The 15979-nt window shown below is 47.1% G+C and overlaps 1 protein-coding gene across 4 annotated transcripts in view; it reads left to right on the top strand.

The window, feature by feature from the left end:
* pald1a (phosphatase domain containing paladin 1a) overlaps positions 1-15979 on the top strand; it is a 223924-nt gene that overhangs the window by 98481 nt on the left and 109464 nt on the right. Inside the window, exon 1 of one of the 4 annotated variants that reach the window (XM_034193257.1) lies at positions 12401-12793. The exons of the other annotated variants lie outside the window; for them this stretch is intronic. Coding sequence (XP_034049148.1) covers positions 12732-12793 — 62 coding nt within the window. The 5' untranslated portion in view covers positions 12401-12731. Of the gene's footprint in view, positions 1-12400; positions 12794-15979 lie in introns of those variants that run through there. 4 annotated transcript variants of the gene reach the window in all.

The following is a 15979-nucleotide window of genomic DNA, read 5'->3' as shown; positions in this document are numbered from 1 at the left end:
GGACACAGCGGGGCAGAGGAGAGCCGACTTAGCCATTTCAGCATCGACCGAACTACCTCATGTCTCGTTCACCTGTTAAGGCCCCCTGACACGAGCATGTCTTTGACTCACGCACTAGCATGACCTGTGTCGTGCTGGAGAGTAAAGTCATCTTTAATGGGTGCAGAGAGGACGTGAAAGGGGCGCCGGTGCGTGCTGTTGTGCACAGAGAATTTTGAAATGTTCAAAAAATCTTTCATGCAGAAATGTCGTGCTACGTGGCGCGACCTAATCGCCAACACGATGAGCAGTTCGTCAAGTGGAGTAAAGAAGTGAACAGAGCGAGTGGTGAAGTCAGCGGATCACATCAGAGCGCAGCTCGTCTGAACGATTAGAACAAGAAGTTAAATCTGTTATAAACATACTTTAACAGCTGCACACAAGAAGGAAAGAACACACGACTGTTTTACCAAACCATGACAATGTAAACATGACAAATAATTACCTTTTTAGATGGCTCAAAATGCTTTCTGCAGCTTTTTAGGCACGCATGTGCGTGCGCGCACGAACGGCTGAAGCTGGGGCGGTTCTCTGTGATTCCGGAAGCGATTATAGCCATTTTCAACAGCTAATTTGCAGAGAAAATGATTAATCTGACACAAAATAATTATTTTATGTACACAGCATCCAGTGCAGAGCTCGTGGCAGCCGGTAGAACAAAGAATGGTATCCAGCTGGGATCACAGCGGGTGGGATCATCATGACGACGTGCGTCAAAGACATGCTTGTGTCAGGCGGCCTTACGTAAACTGTATTATTGTAATGTTTTCTTTTTAAAGTGCAATAGTCATGTTCAGATGCCTCAGTTGTTTCCACCGAGAAAATTCTGTACTGATGTTGACTCTTGTTTGACCTCTTGCTTCATCTCAATTTTCATTACAGCCTTTTCTGCCTCCGGCTTTCTTTTCCTTGGCTTTCTATCGGGGTGAGCCGTTAAACGTAACGGTGGACGTGGTAGTTTCGGCTGTATTCTTTCTGCCATTGTACCGAAGTGAACTTCTTAGGTGAAATGAGATGAGTTTGCACGCGTGGAGGAGGGAGGGACAAAGGGGGGCATTGAGCCTGGTGACGCAAGCAGGAAGAACTAGACATGAAGGCATCTGATTGGCTTTTTGAGAGCGCACCGTGGGGCTTATACTGGTCGGAGTTTTATCGATTCTACAGCTGCTACAGACGTCTGATTTTTTTTTTATTCCTTTTTCTGAATACATAATGTATTGACGACTGTTAGGATAGACGGACCATTTCACCCAATATAACAAGAAGTGTTTCTGAACAGTGATACCTACCCTAGCTTTAATGTCGGGGCTGCTTTCCAGAAAAGGACATTTAAGTGATGGTTAAAGGCAGAACCACCACTGTCGTGCATGTTTTGGCCAAAAGGCCTTGAGTTCACATCCACTAATGCAGAGATTCTTTCTGTGTGGAGTTTGCACATTTAGTCAGTGTCTGTGTGGACATTAAGGTCTTTCTTGTAACGAATCCAGAGTTGTCAGGAAGGGTACACAAATGCCAAATTAGGATACGGATACATACTCAAGCAGCCTGAAGATATGTCCAAGGAAGTGACATGAAGTGCATCTACAATTTATCACTGTGGTGATTTTATCATAGTCCTTTACAGAAGGGGGCGGGTTTCATGACAGTTTACTCCAGTTTAAGTTTTCCTGAAGAGGGGAAAGTTCATTTACTGCAGCCAAAATTGAAAAAGTCAATCGCAGAAGCAGCTGGCGTTGAAAGAGGCATGCTTTATTTGTGCTTGCGTTTTCTTTGAGGTAGTACGAGATATGCATATCATCAGTTCATTGAATTCTCTTTGAACAGATATAAAACAATAAATACAATTTAGAGATTTGTTTTAACTATCAGTGGTTGCATCGATGGGTGAAAAACTGACAGGCTCATTTAAAACTACATGTATCTTCAAGCACATCTACCCATAATAAGCGAAGTGCGCAACACATCTGCACATACGTGGGTCAAACGGGGGCAAAAATTCCAGCTACCAAACTCACACTGCTCCCATTGAATTTCGTATACAGTAGCATTAGCGGACTGTAAAAGTTAAGGCTTACAGGGATTGTTTCAAAGGCTTTACGCCTTAAGCGACGCATACAATAATGACAGGTGTGCATTGTGCTGTTTTCAAATGCTTGAAAGGAATTTATAGGCTTGAAAGTTGGCTGAAAACACACAGTTGCAAAGCTCCGCCGAGTCCACACAAAGACGGAAAGACGAAGAAATGTGGCTGTAAACCTCCGTTCATTCTACACAATTTACCCACAGAAAAGAAAGATCCAGATGGACTAAAATTGTAAGTTTCTTGCACACATTTATTTTATGTCACAATATGTTACATTATGTCAATATCCCGAAACTGTGCCGAATTATAATGTGGCTGATGATGCCGTTTTTGTACATCGGCTTATGACTGTAATGTCGCGCCATGAATGATGTGGCGCGTATTATTGTAACATTGACATGTTGTATAAACTAACTGCATGCATGCACATATTGTATGTCTGTTAACTTATCAAAACAAACGCGACACCAAAGAGGTCATATGTGAGACCCACCTTCCTTGTAGTAATTACGAAGCCGGCGGAGTAGCGATTTCTCATCCCTGCTTAGCAAATATTCTGCAGTATCCACAGTTTCAGACTCTGGCCTTCGTCTAACCATCCGTCAGTTGCCTTCAAAGGGTCATAAATTTGTTTGTCTCCAACTATCAAGGACTGGTCATTTTCGACAGCAGCTCTCTCTTCCTCCTTTGTCGGCACCAACGGTAGTTTCTGTAATGATGCAGCACACGCAAGGGCAGCCAGCTCTTCTTTGCATTTCTGTCCACTGCCGTATGTAGTCCTGGTTATATCAGGCAATCCACGGAGCTTACAAAATGCTTTAAATCGTCAACTTTCCAGCGGTTGAAATGATCCAAATCATAGCACTCTTCGCTGCTTTCTGATGCCATAGCATGTGGATTGGTAGCCAAAAAATTTAGCGTACCCATAATGCACCGCGTAGCCCGAGATGTGCACTTCGCTTATTACATTCTGCATGTTATAAGATTATTCCCTGAAAACAATCCCAGATATTTCCAACAGGTGGCAGACATGATACATGTACAGTACCAGTCAAATGATTGGACACGTTTGGTCCAAATGTTGGTAATTGGTAATGTAAGATCAACTTTACATGCTCTTAATTTTCAGCTTCTATCCAGCATCCACCAACTGTCCAGCAGGTGGCAGTGTTCAGTAGGTGACAGGCTGGTCTGTGGGGTATTACATATCCAAAAGAAAGTTCCTTTGTGGATTGATCTAGTACATTGACGTTCACCAGATTTTAATGTTTGTTGTCAGCAGTGGTGGGCACAGATAACCAAAAAATTAACTTCGATAACAGATAATCAGATATCTGAAAAGTTATCTTTGATAAAGATAAACCGATGAACCACCCAAAAATGTATCGGAAGTTACAGATAACCGATAAATTCCAGTATTGTCTCTGGTACATTTACAACTGCTAACAAGCTGAATTTGAGTTTAAACACCACACAAAAGACCCAAACAATGAGTCAGCACTTCTATGTTTGAACATGCTGCCCCCTTCTGGAAGCTACTCGGCTACAGCAGTGAAGCACCCTGAGAGCAGCCACAAAGCCAGCTCTCTACCAATCACAATGCTCCGGTCAGGCGGAGGTCTTGAAAAATATAGGCATCCTGACTTATGGTTTTGTGTGAATACTGATAGAATAACTCCATTAATGTCAGTTTTGTCATTTGTACAAAGTTAAAATATAACATATATCTTTTAATGTTGAATAATGCACTAATTCTGAGGTTTTGTAATAAACACAGACAGATCGCAAAGGATTCTGGGTAAAAGTGCCTCTGCTAAACACTGATTGGTTCAGTCATTCATTATGTAAACCAACACGTTAATGTGACGTGTGTTGGTGTTTACAGATAAATGTGCTTTTGTAAAATATTCCATTTTTTATTTGTAAAAACAGGCATTTTTATGGAGCCCTGGAAGTGTCATCGCAAAATGTTTTGCATGTGGAGAGAATGTTGTAAAACGTGCACTCAATATTGTGTTGACACATAAATGTTGGCTTTACACTGTGCGAGTTTTGGCCCTTTTTCAGATGATTTTTCATTCGTGCGAGAATTTTATGGACCGAGTTTCAGGTTAATCGTGCGTCCTGCATTGTGTAGTGTACATGGAGTAACAAGCTGCGTTCAACATCTCACGACCACCTCCTGATCGCCGATCGTATGGTTGAATGAAAATCAAACCTGTTTGATATTATTCTATATCCTGCTCCTGAAGAGCTACAAGCATCCAACCGCTCGCACTGTGCATGTGCAAACACCGCAGACCTGTCTTGTAATGTTTTTTACTGTTGTTGTTGTTGTTTTTAAACTTAATTTGTTTAAAAAAAAAAAAAAAAAGCTATTTGCAAAGCCAAAAAGTTGATTTGACAACCATCTGATATAACCGGGGTCAAAACAAATAGAACACACTAGGGTGAATACTGCCATGAACACTACTGGCCAGTAGATGGCAGTAGAGGCCTGAAAAACTTGCCAAAACAAAATTCCAGATAATCCATGTCTGCTACATTTAAGATGCGTGGAATTTAACAAACGCAAATACAATAACGTCTATAAACCCAGAGAATATATTCACTAGAGTTTTAGTCACTAGAGTTTAATGCTGCTGCCCATGGAGCCTGAACAGAGTGTCTGAAATACATTTGTCCTGTCGTGAACGTACTGAGATTACCCATAATGCACTGCTGGGCACAACATGTGCTCACAAAACCTTAAAAATTAGCACATTACTTTAAAACTAAAACATATATCTGATGTTTCCACTTTATAAAACTTCAGACATGACAGTAATGTTAAATAACTTGTCTGAAATTAGTTTGGTTAAAATTTGAACCATAAGTTAAAAATGTATGCCTGTGGATGACTTGGGTGATATTGCCAGCATATCAGTATGGTGTTAAAGAAAATGATTTTTTTTTTTTGTGCCCAGTTCTTCTGTGCCTGCAGAGAGTAGAGTGGTTTCTCCTGAAACTAGCTTGCTTCTGTTTGCAGAAGGTAAAACTATACATTTCTTAGAAAACTTTCAACAGGTAGTGTTGTGTGGGCCGCTGAAGAGGAGGTACTGCTGGCCCACCACCACCAGAGGGCGCCCTGCCTGGAGTGCGGGCTCCAGGCACCAGAGGGCGCTGCCGCCGACGAAGGCTGCCAGGGTGACAGCTGTCACCCATTACTGGACACAGCTGACTGCACTCAGGACGGAGGTATATCAGCAGGACAGCGTCTCCACCTCAGTGCCGAGATATCGCCTTGAGATTAAGGTAACCTTCTCTGCAAGCTCATATTGAAGACTCTGATAAACCTTGGTAAACCTTTTCAGGACAGCTGACTACAGAAAGCTACTTGCTTGGATAAGTACTCACCTTTCCTGCTTCATTGTAACAAGAGGTGGAGGCGGCTTCTCCCCTCTCTGTCTACTGGGTGCTGTCGCACCCATACCTGTGTGTTTGTGCTCTTTCCCGCCAGCAGTACCGGATCCGACGAGCGGAGGCAGTGGCCACCTGGGAATTCGGGACTTGGCGGTTCCAGTACTTCTGGGGTTCGGTGGCAGAGGAAATCTGGGTGGTTCCGGTTCGACTAGGACGGACGCCTCCTACCTTCGAGCCTGCCCACACGACACCAGCAGATTTCGGCTTCAAACTCCAAATTATTAATTGTTGTATTGGTTGTGCTCTTTTCACAACAGTAAAACTTGTTATTCACCTTTCTCCATTGTCCGTTCATTGCGCCCCCTGTTGTGGGTCCGTGTACCTACACTTTCACAACAGGATATCTCGGCCAGCGTCATGGACCCCGAGGGGCGTCAACCGGCTGTTGAACGGCAAATGGAAGACCAAGGCGCGGCGGAGGCTTCGGGAGGGGTAATCGGTGAGTTGCAGCGGATCCTCACCGCTTTCACCTCTCGGATCGATTTAATGACCGAGCAACACGTTCTCCTAAACCGCAGGGTAGAGGCTCTCGCCGCACAAGTGGAGGCGCGCCCTCCGGGCGCCGCTGCGGCTCTCCCTCCCGAGGACCCTGCGCGTGAAAGTAACGTTCCACTGGTCGTTCAACGGTCCCTTCCTCCGTCCCCAGAAGCATACATAAGCCCTCCAGAACCGTACGACGGCTGTGTGGAGACCTGCGCGGACTTCCTTATGCAATGTTCGCTCGTCTTCGCTCAGCGTCCCGTGATGTACGCAGCTGATGCTAGCAGGGTAGCTTATGTGATAAATCTGCTTCGCGGGGAGGCACGCGCTTGGGCTACAGCGCTCTGGGAGCAGAACTCACGGCTCCTTCAGTCATACGCCGGGTTTGTACGGGAGCTCAGAACGGTGTTCGATCATCCCAACAGAGGAGAGTCCGCTTCAACCGCATTACTGTCCATACGACAGGGACGTCGGAGCGCAGCCGCCTATGCAGTCGCCTTCCGCATCGCGGCAGCGAGATCCGGCTGGAATAGCACTGCCCTCCGCGCTGCCTTTGTAAATGGATTGTCTCTGGTCCTAAAAGAGCACCTGGTGGCTAAAGACGAACCGCGGGATTTAGATGGGCTCATTGATCTGGTCATACGGCTTGACAACCGGTTAGAGGAACGCCGCCGGGAACGAGGCGAAGGGCGTGGCCAGGCACGCGTCGTCCCTCTCCCTTCCGGGTCCGATCGAGCTCCGCCCTCCCCACGCTCCTCTGTTCCTGCGCTCCGTGGGGTCACAGCTCCCCCTACTGACGAAGCTAGGGACACGAGTAGGGCAACATTTAGGGCACCAGATGCACAAAGGAGATGGACCCACGGAGCGTGTCTTGTTTGTGGTTCAATAGAGCACCATGTGAGAGACTGCCCCGAGCGGTCAAACGCCAAACGCCCGCCCTTAGAGACTGGGCCAGGGGTGGGCCAAAACATTCACGTGGGACATACCCACATTGCTACACGACTCCCAGTCACGATCCTGTTTGAGGATTCAACCCTGAAGGCCCCAGCACTGGTGGACACGGGCTCTGAGGGGAATCTGCTAGACAGTAGATGGGCCAGGGAGATAGGGCTCCCTCTGGTGGCTCTTACCTCGCCTGTGCAGGTTCGAGCACTAGATGGCTCCCTACTCCCACCAATCACACACAAGACACCTCCAGTAACTCTGGTGGTGTCAGGCAACCACCGGGAGGTGATCGAGTTCTTCGTGACTCAGGCCACCTCCCGTGTGGTTTTAGGATTTCCATGGATGCTTAAGCACAATCCCCGGATTGATTGGCCGTCCGGGGTGGTGGTTCAGTGGAGCGAAACCTGCCATCGGGAGTGTCTCGGTTCCTCGGTTCCTCCCGGCTCCCAAGCTAAGGAGGAGGTCCGAGTCCCGCCCAATCTGAAGGCGGTGCCAGCGGAGTACCATGACCTTGCGGACGTGTTCAGCAAGGATCTGGCTCTCACGCTTCCTCCCCACCGCCCGTACGATTGTGCCATTGATTTGGTTCCAGGCAGTGAGTTCCCGTCCAGTAGGCTGTACAACCTCTCACGGCCGGAGCGTGAGTCAATGGAGACCTACATCCGGGACTCATTAGCCGCCGGGTTGATCCGGAATTCCACCTCACCGATGGGCGCTGGTTTCTTTTTTGTGGGTAAAAAAGATGGCGGACTTCGTCCATGCATTGATTACAGGGGGTTGAATGAGATCACGGTTCGCAACCGATACCCGTTGCCCTTGTTGGATTCAGTGTTCACCCCCTTGCATGGAGCCAGAATCTTCACCAAGCTGGATCTTAGGAACGCGTACCATTTGGTTCGGATTCGGAAGGGAGACGAATGGAAGACGGCATTTAACACCCCCTTAGGTCATTTTGAGTACCTGGTCATGCCGTTCGGTCTCACTAATGCTCCCGCGACCTTCCAAGCGTTGGTAAACGATGTCTTGCGGGACTTCCTGCACCGGTTCGTCTTCGTATATCTAGACGATATACTCATCTTTTCTCCGGATCCTGAGACCCATGTCAAGCATGTACGTCAGGTCCTACAGCGGTTGTTGGAGAACCGTCTGTTTGTGAAGGGCGAGAAGTGTGAGTTCCACCGCACTTCTTTGTCCTTCCTGGGGTTTATCATCTCCTCTAACTCCGTCGCCCCGGACCCGGCCAAGGTTGCGGCGGTGAGAGACTGGCCCCAACCCACAAGCCGTAGGAAGCTGCAACAGTTCCTCGGCTTTGCTAATTTCTACAGGAGGTTCATCAAGGGCTACAGTCAGGTAGTTAGCCCCCTGACAGCCCTGACCTCTCCAAAAGTTCCCTTCACCTGGTCGGACCGGTGCGAGGCCGCGTTCAAGGAGTTGAAACGGCGCTTCTCGTCTGCACCAGTTCTGGTGCAGCCCGATCCTAGCCGCCAGTTAGTGGTTGAAGTGGATGCCTCGGACTCAGGGATAGGAGCGGTGCTCTCCCAGAGCGGGAAGACCGATAAGGTCCTTCACCCGTGTGCCTATTTTTCCCGCAGGTTGACCCCCGCTGAACGGAACTATGACGTCGGCAATCGGGAACTCCTTGCTGTGAAAGAGGCCCTCGAAGAGTGGAGACATCTGTTGGAGGGAACAGCCGTGCCATTCACGGTTTTCACTGACCATCGGAACCTGGAGTACATCAGGACCGCTAAGCGTCTGAACCCCAGGCAAGCCCGCTGGTCATTGTTCTTTGGCCGTTTTGACTTCCGGATTACCTACCGCCCCGGGACCAAGAACCAGAGATCGGATGCATTGTCCCGGGTGCACGAAGATGAGGTCAAAACGGAACCGTCGGATCCCCCGGATCCCATCATCCCGGAGTCCGCTATCGTGGCCGCCCTCACCTGGGACGTGGAGAAGACCGTCCGGGAGGCCCTGACCCGTGTCCCGGACCCCGGAAACGGACCAAAGAACAAACTATACGTCCCACCAGAGGCCAGGGCCGCAGTCCTAGACTTCTGTCACGGTTCTAAGCTCTCCTGTCACCCAGGGGTGCGAAGGACCGTGGCAGTCGTCCGGCAACGCTTCTGGTGGGCATCCCTGGAGACCGACGTCCGGGACTACGTCCAGGCTTGTACCACCTGCGCCAGGGGCAAGGCCAATCACCAGAAGACCTCAGGGCAGCTACAGCCACTGCCCGTGCCTCATCGCCCCTGGTCCCACATCGGCCTGGACTTCGTCACGGGTCTCCCGCCGTCCCAGGGAAACACCGTCGTCTTCACGATAGTGGACCGTTTCTCCAAGGCGGCCCACTTCGTGGCCCTCCCGAAGCTCCCTACGGCCCAGGAGACAGCGGACCTCCTGGTCCACCACGTCGTCCGTCTGCATGGCATACCATCAGACATCGTCTCCGATCGCGGTCCCCAGTTCACCTCACATGTCTGGAGGAGCTTCTGCCGGGAACTGGGGGCCTCGGTCAGCCTTTTGTCCGGGTACCACCCCCAGACCAACGGGCAAGCAGAGCGGGCCAACCAAGAATTGGAGCAGACACTACGCTGTGTGACAGCCGCGCACCCGACGGCCTGGAGTACCCACCTGGCCTGGATCGAGTACGCCCACAACAGCCAAGTGTCATCAGCCACCGGCCTCTCCCCGTTTGAGGTGTGCTTGGGGTATCAGCCCCCCTTGTTTCCGGTGGTCGAGGGAGAGGTCGGTGTGCCCTCGGTCCAGGCCCACCTACGGAAGTGCCGTCGGGTGTGGCGTGCTGCCCGCTCTGCTTTGTTGAAGGCCCGGACGAGGGCGAAGAAACATGCAGACCGGCGGCGGGCCCCGGCCCCCACGTATCGTCCTGGGCAGGAAGTGTGGTTGTCCACCAAGGACATTCCCCTTCAAGTGGACTCCCCCAAGCTCCAAGAACGATACATCGGTCCCTTCAAGGTCCTCAAAGTCATCAATCCCGCCGCAGTGAGGCTTCAGCTTCCGGCCTCACTGCGGATTCACCCAGTGTTTCACGTCTCCCGGATAAAACCCCATCACACCTCACCCCTCTGCACCCCGGGTCCGGCACCACCTCCTGCCCGGATCATCGACGGGGAACCGGCTTGGACCGTGCGCCGGCTCCTCGATGTCCGTCGAATGGGCCGGGGTTTTCAGTACCTGGTGGACTGGGAGGGGTACGGCCCCGAGGAGCGCTCCTGGGTGAAGAAGGGCTTCATCCTGGACCCGGCCCTCCTGGCCGACTTCTACCGACGCCATCCGGACAAGCCCGGTCGTGCGCCAGGAGGCGCCCGTTGAGGGGGGGGTCCTGTTGTGTGGGCCGCTGAAGAGGAGGTACTGCTGGCCCACCACCACCAGAGGGCGCCCTGCCTGGAGTGCGGGCTCCAGGCACCAGAGGGCGCTGCCGCCGACGAAGGCTGCCAGGGTGACAGCTGTCACCCATTACTGGACACAGCTGACTGCACTCAGGACGGAGGTATATCAGCAGGACAGCGTCTCCACCTCAGTGCCGAGATATCGCCTTGAGATTAAGGTAACCTTCTCTGCAAGCTCATATTGAAGACTCTGATAAACCTTGGTAAACCTTTTCAGGACAGCTGACTACAGAAAGCTACTTGCTTGGATAAGTACTCACCTTTCCTGCTTCATTGTAACAAGAGGTGGAGGCGGCTTCTCCCCTCTCTGTCTACTGGGTGCTGTCGCACCCATACCTGTGTGTTTGTGCTCTTTCCCGCCAGCAGTACCGGATCCGACGAGCGGAGGCAGTGGCCACCTGGGAATTCGGGACTTGGCGGTTCCAGTACTTCTGGGGTTCGGTGGCAGAGGAAATCTGGGTGGTTCCGGTTCGACTAGGACGGACGCCTCCTACCTTCGAGCCTGCCCACACGACACCAGCAGATTTCGGCTTCAAACTCCAAATTATTAATTGTTGTATTGGTTGTGCTCTTTTCACAACAGTAAAACTTGTTATTCACCTTTCTCCATTGTCCGTTCATTGCGCCCCCTGTTGTGGGTCCGTGTACCTACACTTTCACAACAGGTAGGTCTCAACTGATTTTAGATTTTAAAAATGTTTGCTGCTGTTCAGTTTGGTTTACTATGTTATCGGTCTAAAAGTTATCGGACAACAATTCATCGGAAGATAATTAGTCCAATAATGGTTTTTAAAGTTATCTAAAAAGATAATCCGATAATGAAAACATTATCTTTGATAATTCTGTTATTGGATTATCGGAAGTGTGCCCACCACTGGTTGTCAGTATAGGCTCCTTAAATTTGGTGATGTACAAGATGATAGTATTTATTGTTTTTGAGTTATCGTGTTAACAAATTGGAGGGGATGTACTTGTTTATAACAGCCTGTATATATACTGAACAAATCCCTGTTCTGAAGGCCAAATTTGCTGCTGTGTGTGTCACCATGTTGGCAGTGCTTACTATGTTTATGTCAGTTCAGTTTATTTATATAGCATCAAATCACAACACAAGTTGCCTTATGGCGCTTCACAAGGGTAAAGTCCAAACTTGCCCCCCAGAGCAAGCACATTGCCAACAGTGGTAAGTTACGTCAAGGTCAACCCATATTTTGACAAAGTGGGTGAGAGTATGGGTGAGACCGTGCGTCACCTCAGTGGGATGAATGTAACCAGAACATGCCCCAGTGTTAAGAGTTACCAAACAAGTTAAGCTAATAAGTTACCTTGGATGGGGTGTTTCTTAAATCACATTTGGGGGGGTGACTGGACGGTGGCTTTCATATTGTGTGAGTTTAGTGTGGGCATTAAAAATTAGGACTCATTTCCACAGTAATCGTGGATTAACTGGACCTGGATCATCAAGCTACCAATAGCCGCTGTTAGCATAGAAAATTAAATATTGGCGCACAGACATCTTAGATGATCCGTTAGGACAGTTAATTGCACAACAAACCCTATTGTTATAGATAAGATGGCAGCCACAGTTAGCAGCCTCTGAGGGACCAGAGTTTTCAGTCTGAGTTTGGCTTGGCAACAACATGCAAACTGTTGCTCAAACAGGCCACATCCCTAATTTAGCATCCTTAAAATTCACCCTGGTACAGTTGTTATGGAGAGGTAACTCACTATAACACACCAAGATAGTTTTTTGTACCACATTATAAACATGTTTATTTCTCCTCTAAATTTGAATATTTTAACATGGGGGTCTACCCGTGGAGCCAGCCTCAAGTGGCCGTTCAAGGAAGTGCAACTTTTTCTTCTTCATGTTGTGCCTCATTTTAAATGTCCGGCACTACTGCTTGGTTTCTATCTGTGTAATCTATTCATGCATTCATTGAATTTCACGGGATATGCGCTAAAGTATAGAAGTGAACTGTGCCGTCTTTGTGCATAGTCTGTCCCTAAGAAAGGAACTCGACTTAAGCCATCTGGCTGCCAGATGTATCTGGACTTCCTTGGTTCCCCTCCGCAGAGACTTGAGCCTCTGGAACAAATCACCTCCCCGACATCAGAGACGAGATAGAATGAGGACGGAGGAACACTCCGTCTGAAATCTTGAACTCTAGTTTTTCCTTCCATGCCAAGCGGCAGGGCATTCTGTGTCCGCTGCAAAAGGGGAGTTTCCTCACCATCTGTGGATAGGCAAGAAGATTCAAAAGAGGAATATTTCCTTTGAGACGTGATGCCAAGTTCCCACACTTCTTTGGACCATGGCGGACAGCAAGCAGCGCAGAAAAGGATCTGAAGGTTCAGATCGCTTACCCTCTCAAAAGTAAGATCCTAGCTTTCACTTGTGGTGGAGATTGTTGCTCCATGTTGCGTTTAGGTTAGTTTGTTTTTCTTAGTGTTGTCACCGAATCGGTGGAGAAGAGATGCTTTTGGTATGTGGTAAGGACTCGAAATAGCTTTGGGCAGCTGGATCACGGTATTCATGCAAACTGGGCTTCTTTTTAAGCAGCTTGCATAGCATTTCTCCCACTCAAATAAAACAATCTACATTAGTAAATGGTACAGAAAAGAAGCTGATTCAGGTTTTCAGTGAAACTTTTCTCCACATTTTAAGATAAATTAGGTGAATCCAGTTGACGTGTTTTGATTGGTGAGGAGAGACTCTCTCCAATAGTGTGAAAAAGGGTCTCTTAGGAAAAGGTTGAACTGCCCTCTCACTTCCAGACACAACAGAGAGGAGAGTGACTCATCCGTCATCCCTCTGCACAGAAGCTCACCACTGAACGAGCCGGCTTGATTCAAAGCCGGGGTCATCAAACAGAGGCGCTTTGAGCTCAGGCGGCAACACACACCCCACCATCTAACCGCAGCTGTGCCGGATCAAGATAATCTTGATTCTGTCAACTACCCGCCGCTTGTGTACATGCAGGAATTGTGTGCAGTCCAGCAGTCGAGCTACAGTATGTTCACATTCTCTGCGTAAAGGCTGCAGGTTCCAGACCAGCTATATATTTTACACGTCGTAGTGCGGCGTCACTTTCGACACAGACGGCTGATGTGTTGGAAGAGTTGATTGTTTGTCTGCAGAACTCTGAGTTTACTCAGTCGGAGGTTTGACGTCTGCAGGAGCGTCACTGTCCTGCATGCAATAAAAATGTAAGTAATTACATATTCAATACCGTCACCATAATTAAACTTTGTAAATATGTAACTCATACTCACTGTAACTTGAGCATCAGCTAGAAAGGTGATTATTTGAAAATGTAGAGCAGTAGGACCATTGCTTTAGAAAGTGACATTTCAAGAATAAAGCCATTTTTCTTAAAGCCTTGCTGTTATGAGGATTAGGTTTTAATGAATTCAATTTATTTCAATTTATTTTCATTTATATAGCACCAAATCAAAACAGAGTTGCCTCAAAGCGCTTCACACAGGTTAGGTCTAACTTTACCAACCCCCAGAGCAACAGTGGTAAGGAAAAACTCCCTCTGAGAGAGAAACCTCAAGTAGACCAGACTCAAAGGGGTGACCCTCTGCTTGGGCCATGCTATAAACATAAATTACAGAAATAATTCACAGAACAATTCACGGATGAATATACAAGAAATGCTATTGGCGCACAGGACAGGAGGATCGCCAACATGAATACAACTCCCATCTCTGGATGGAGCTGCACCTTAAACAGAGAAAAAACAGAATCAGGCATCAGAAAGACAAAAAATACTGTATAATTGAATAAATGAATTACTTACTTTCATGAAAAAATTCTCAAGATTAAGGTATTTTAAATTATTGAGTAATTTCAGGGTTATGATACCATGCTGCATAAATTCTTTCATCTTTTCCATGCCCCTGGTCTTTCTTGCAACATAGTCATAATCTATTATAATGCAAGTGAATGCATGTGTGCAAAGACTGTAGCATTCCCATAAGTAATGTAGCCTTTACTTAGTTTTCATTGTTATTTAAAGGTGTCCTATATGACATTTGACACAGAACTATAGCAGCTATTGATTATTTAACATGTAAGGATTTAGTTTAATGACATTCTGTGGAAAGAATGAAGCAACACTCCCTCTGTGTTCTGAGCTTTTCTGTGGCACATGTTTAGTGCATGACATTTAAACGTGCAAATGTTTAGTGCACTGCAATAGACTGGCCTCCTGTCCTGCCTCTCTCACCCTCACCTGAGACTCCAGCTCCCCTCCCCATAATACTTGATTGGAGTAAGCAGATAGTGAAAATGAATGAATTAATGTTTAGTGCATGTAAGTCCCACACTGTGAAACTGTTGTCCCTCTAATTTTTCGGAAATACTTCTAGAAATCACATTCTAAAAATACTTATGACCACCAATGTGGCTGTACTAGAATCCCCATTTAGAGCAGTGTTGGAGTTTTTGAAAAGCTATAATTCTGCTCAGTGCGGAAAAAGCAGGATTGGGGAGGAATGGCCAAGAAACTTTGTTTTTATGCTGAAATGTGGAAGCAGTATAACGTCTGTAGTGGCCAAAAAACATTTATGGCACCTTAAACTATTTTTTGTGAATAAAAATACTTCAGTTCAAGGTCATTTACTTCATTTATTTTTTTAAACACCAGAGGAGGAAAATCAACTACAAAGTTTTGATTTCTTTTTCTTCTTTTTTCAAAATCGTAATGTGGCCCCATTTAGCACAGCATGTAATGTTTTCCTTTTGACATTCATTCCAGAACAATATTTTGACATACAGGTATTGCAAAGGTTGCAAAAATGTTCTGTTTGTCATCATTCATTTGCAGTATTGACAACACATTTTGCTGTCATTCCCAGCCACAACTTATGTCCATTCTTTATTTCCAGTTCTACTTACTCATTCTGTTGTATATTTCATTCCACACTTGCCATGTAGTGGACATCATAGTAGTAATGGGCAGTTTAATGGTCTCGAACCCGGATTGTAATCAAATTTATGTCCATTTTTGTGATAAGCCTTGTATAATTTTACTCAATAATGGATTGATCTAACATCCTATCACATAACAGAATTTCCATGTCCAAACACTACCATTTTTTCCCTTGTCTAAGTGCCAGTGTCTTTTTTTTTTTCAATCAGTCTAAATGAGAAAGATGAATATGCAGCTGCCAAGAGAGTGCTTTGGGTCTTTAGTGCAACCATTCTGAGTGCTTTAAAGTGAAAATTTCTGAATTTTCAAAAAGGTGTTGTCACTGCAGCACCTTTTGAGGCAGCTGATCTGATGGACCAAAACCTTTCACCAACAGAAGGACAGCAAGAAAAAAGGTTTATTTGTGATAGCAGATTGGACAGACACTATATTCTAGATGAGGGTGAGTGCTTTTATCACTGTATGCATTGTAAGGTAGTCATTAGCCATGTATTGTCAAAGAAGGAAATCCCATGAAGAGCATTTTTTTTCCCTTAAAAAAAAAAAAAAACACTCTACGGACACAAGGCAAAAACACTGCTACAACCAGCCAGTCCACAGTTTGTAGTTTACACATCAAAGTC

The sequence above is a fragment of the Thalassophryne amazonica genome, chromosome 18 (genome assembly GCF_902500255.1).
Source record: "Thalassophryne amazonica chromosome 18, fThaAma1.1, whole genome shotgun sequence".
Classification (NCBI taxonomy): Eukaryota; Metazoa; Chordata; class Actinopteri; order Batrachoidiformes; family Batrachoididae; genus Thalassophryne; species Thalassophryne amazonica.
Note: the sequence above shows the minus strand (reverse complement) of the source record. Positions and strands in the feature narration are given on the sequence as shown.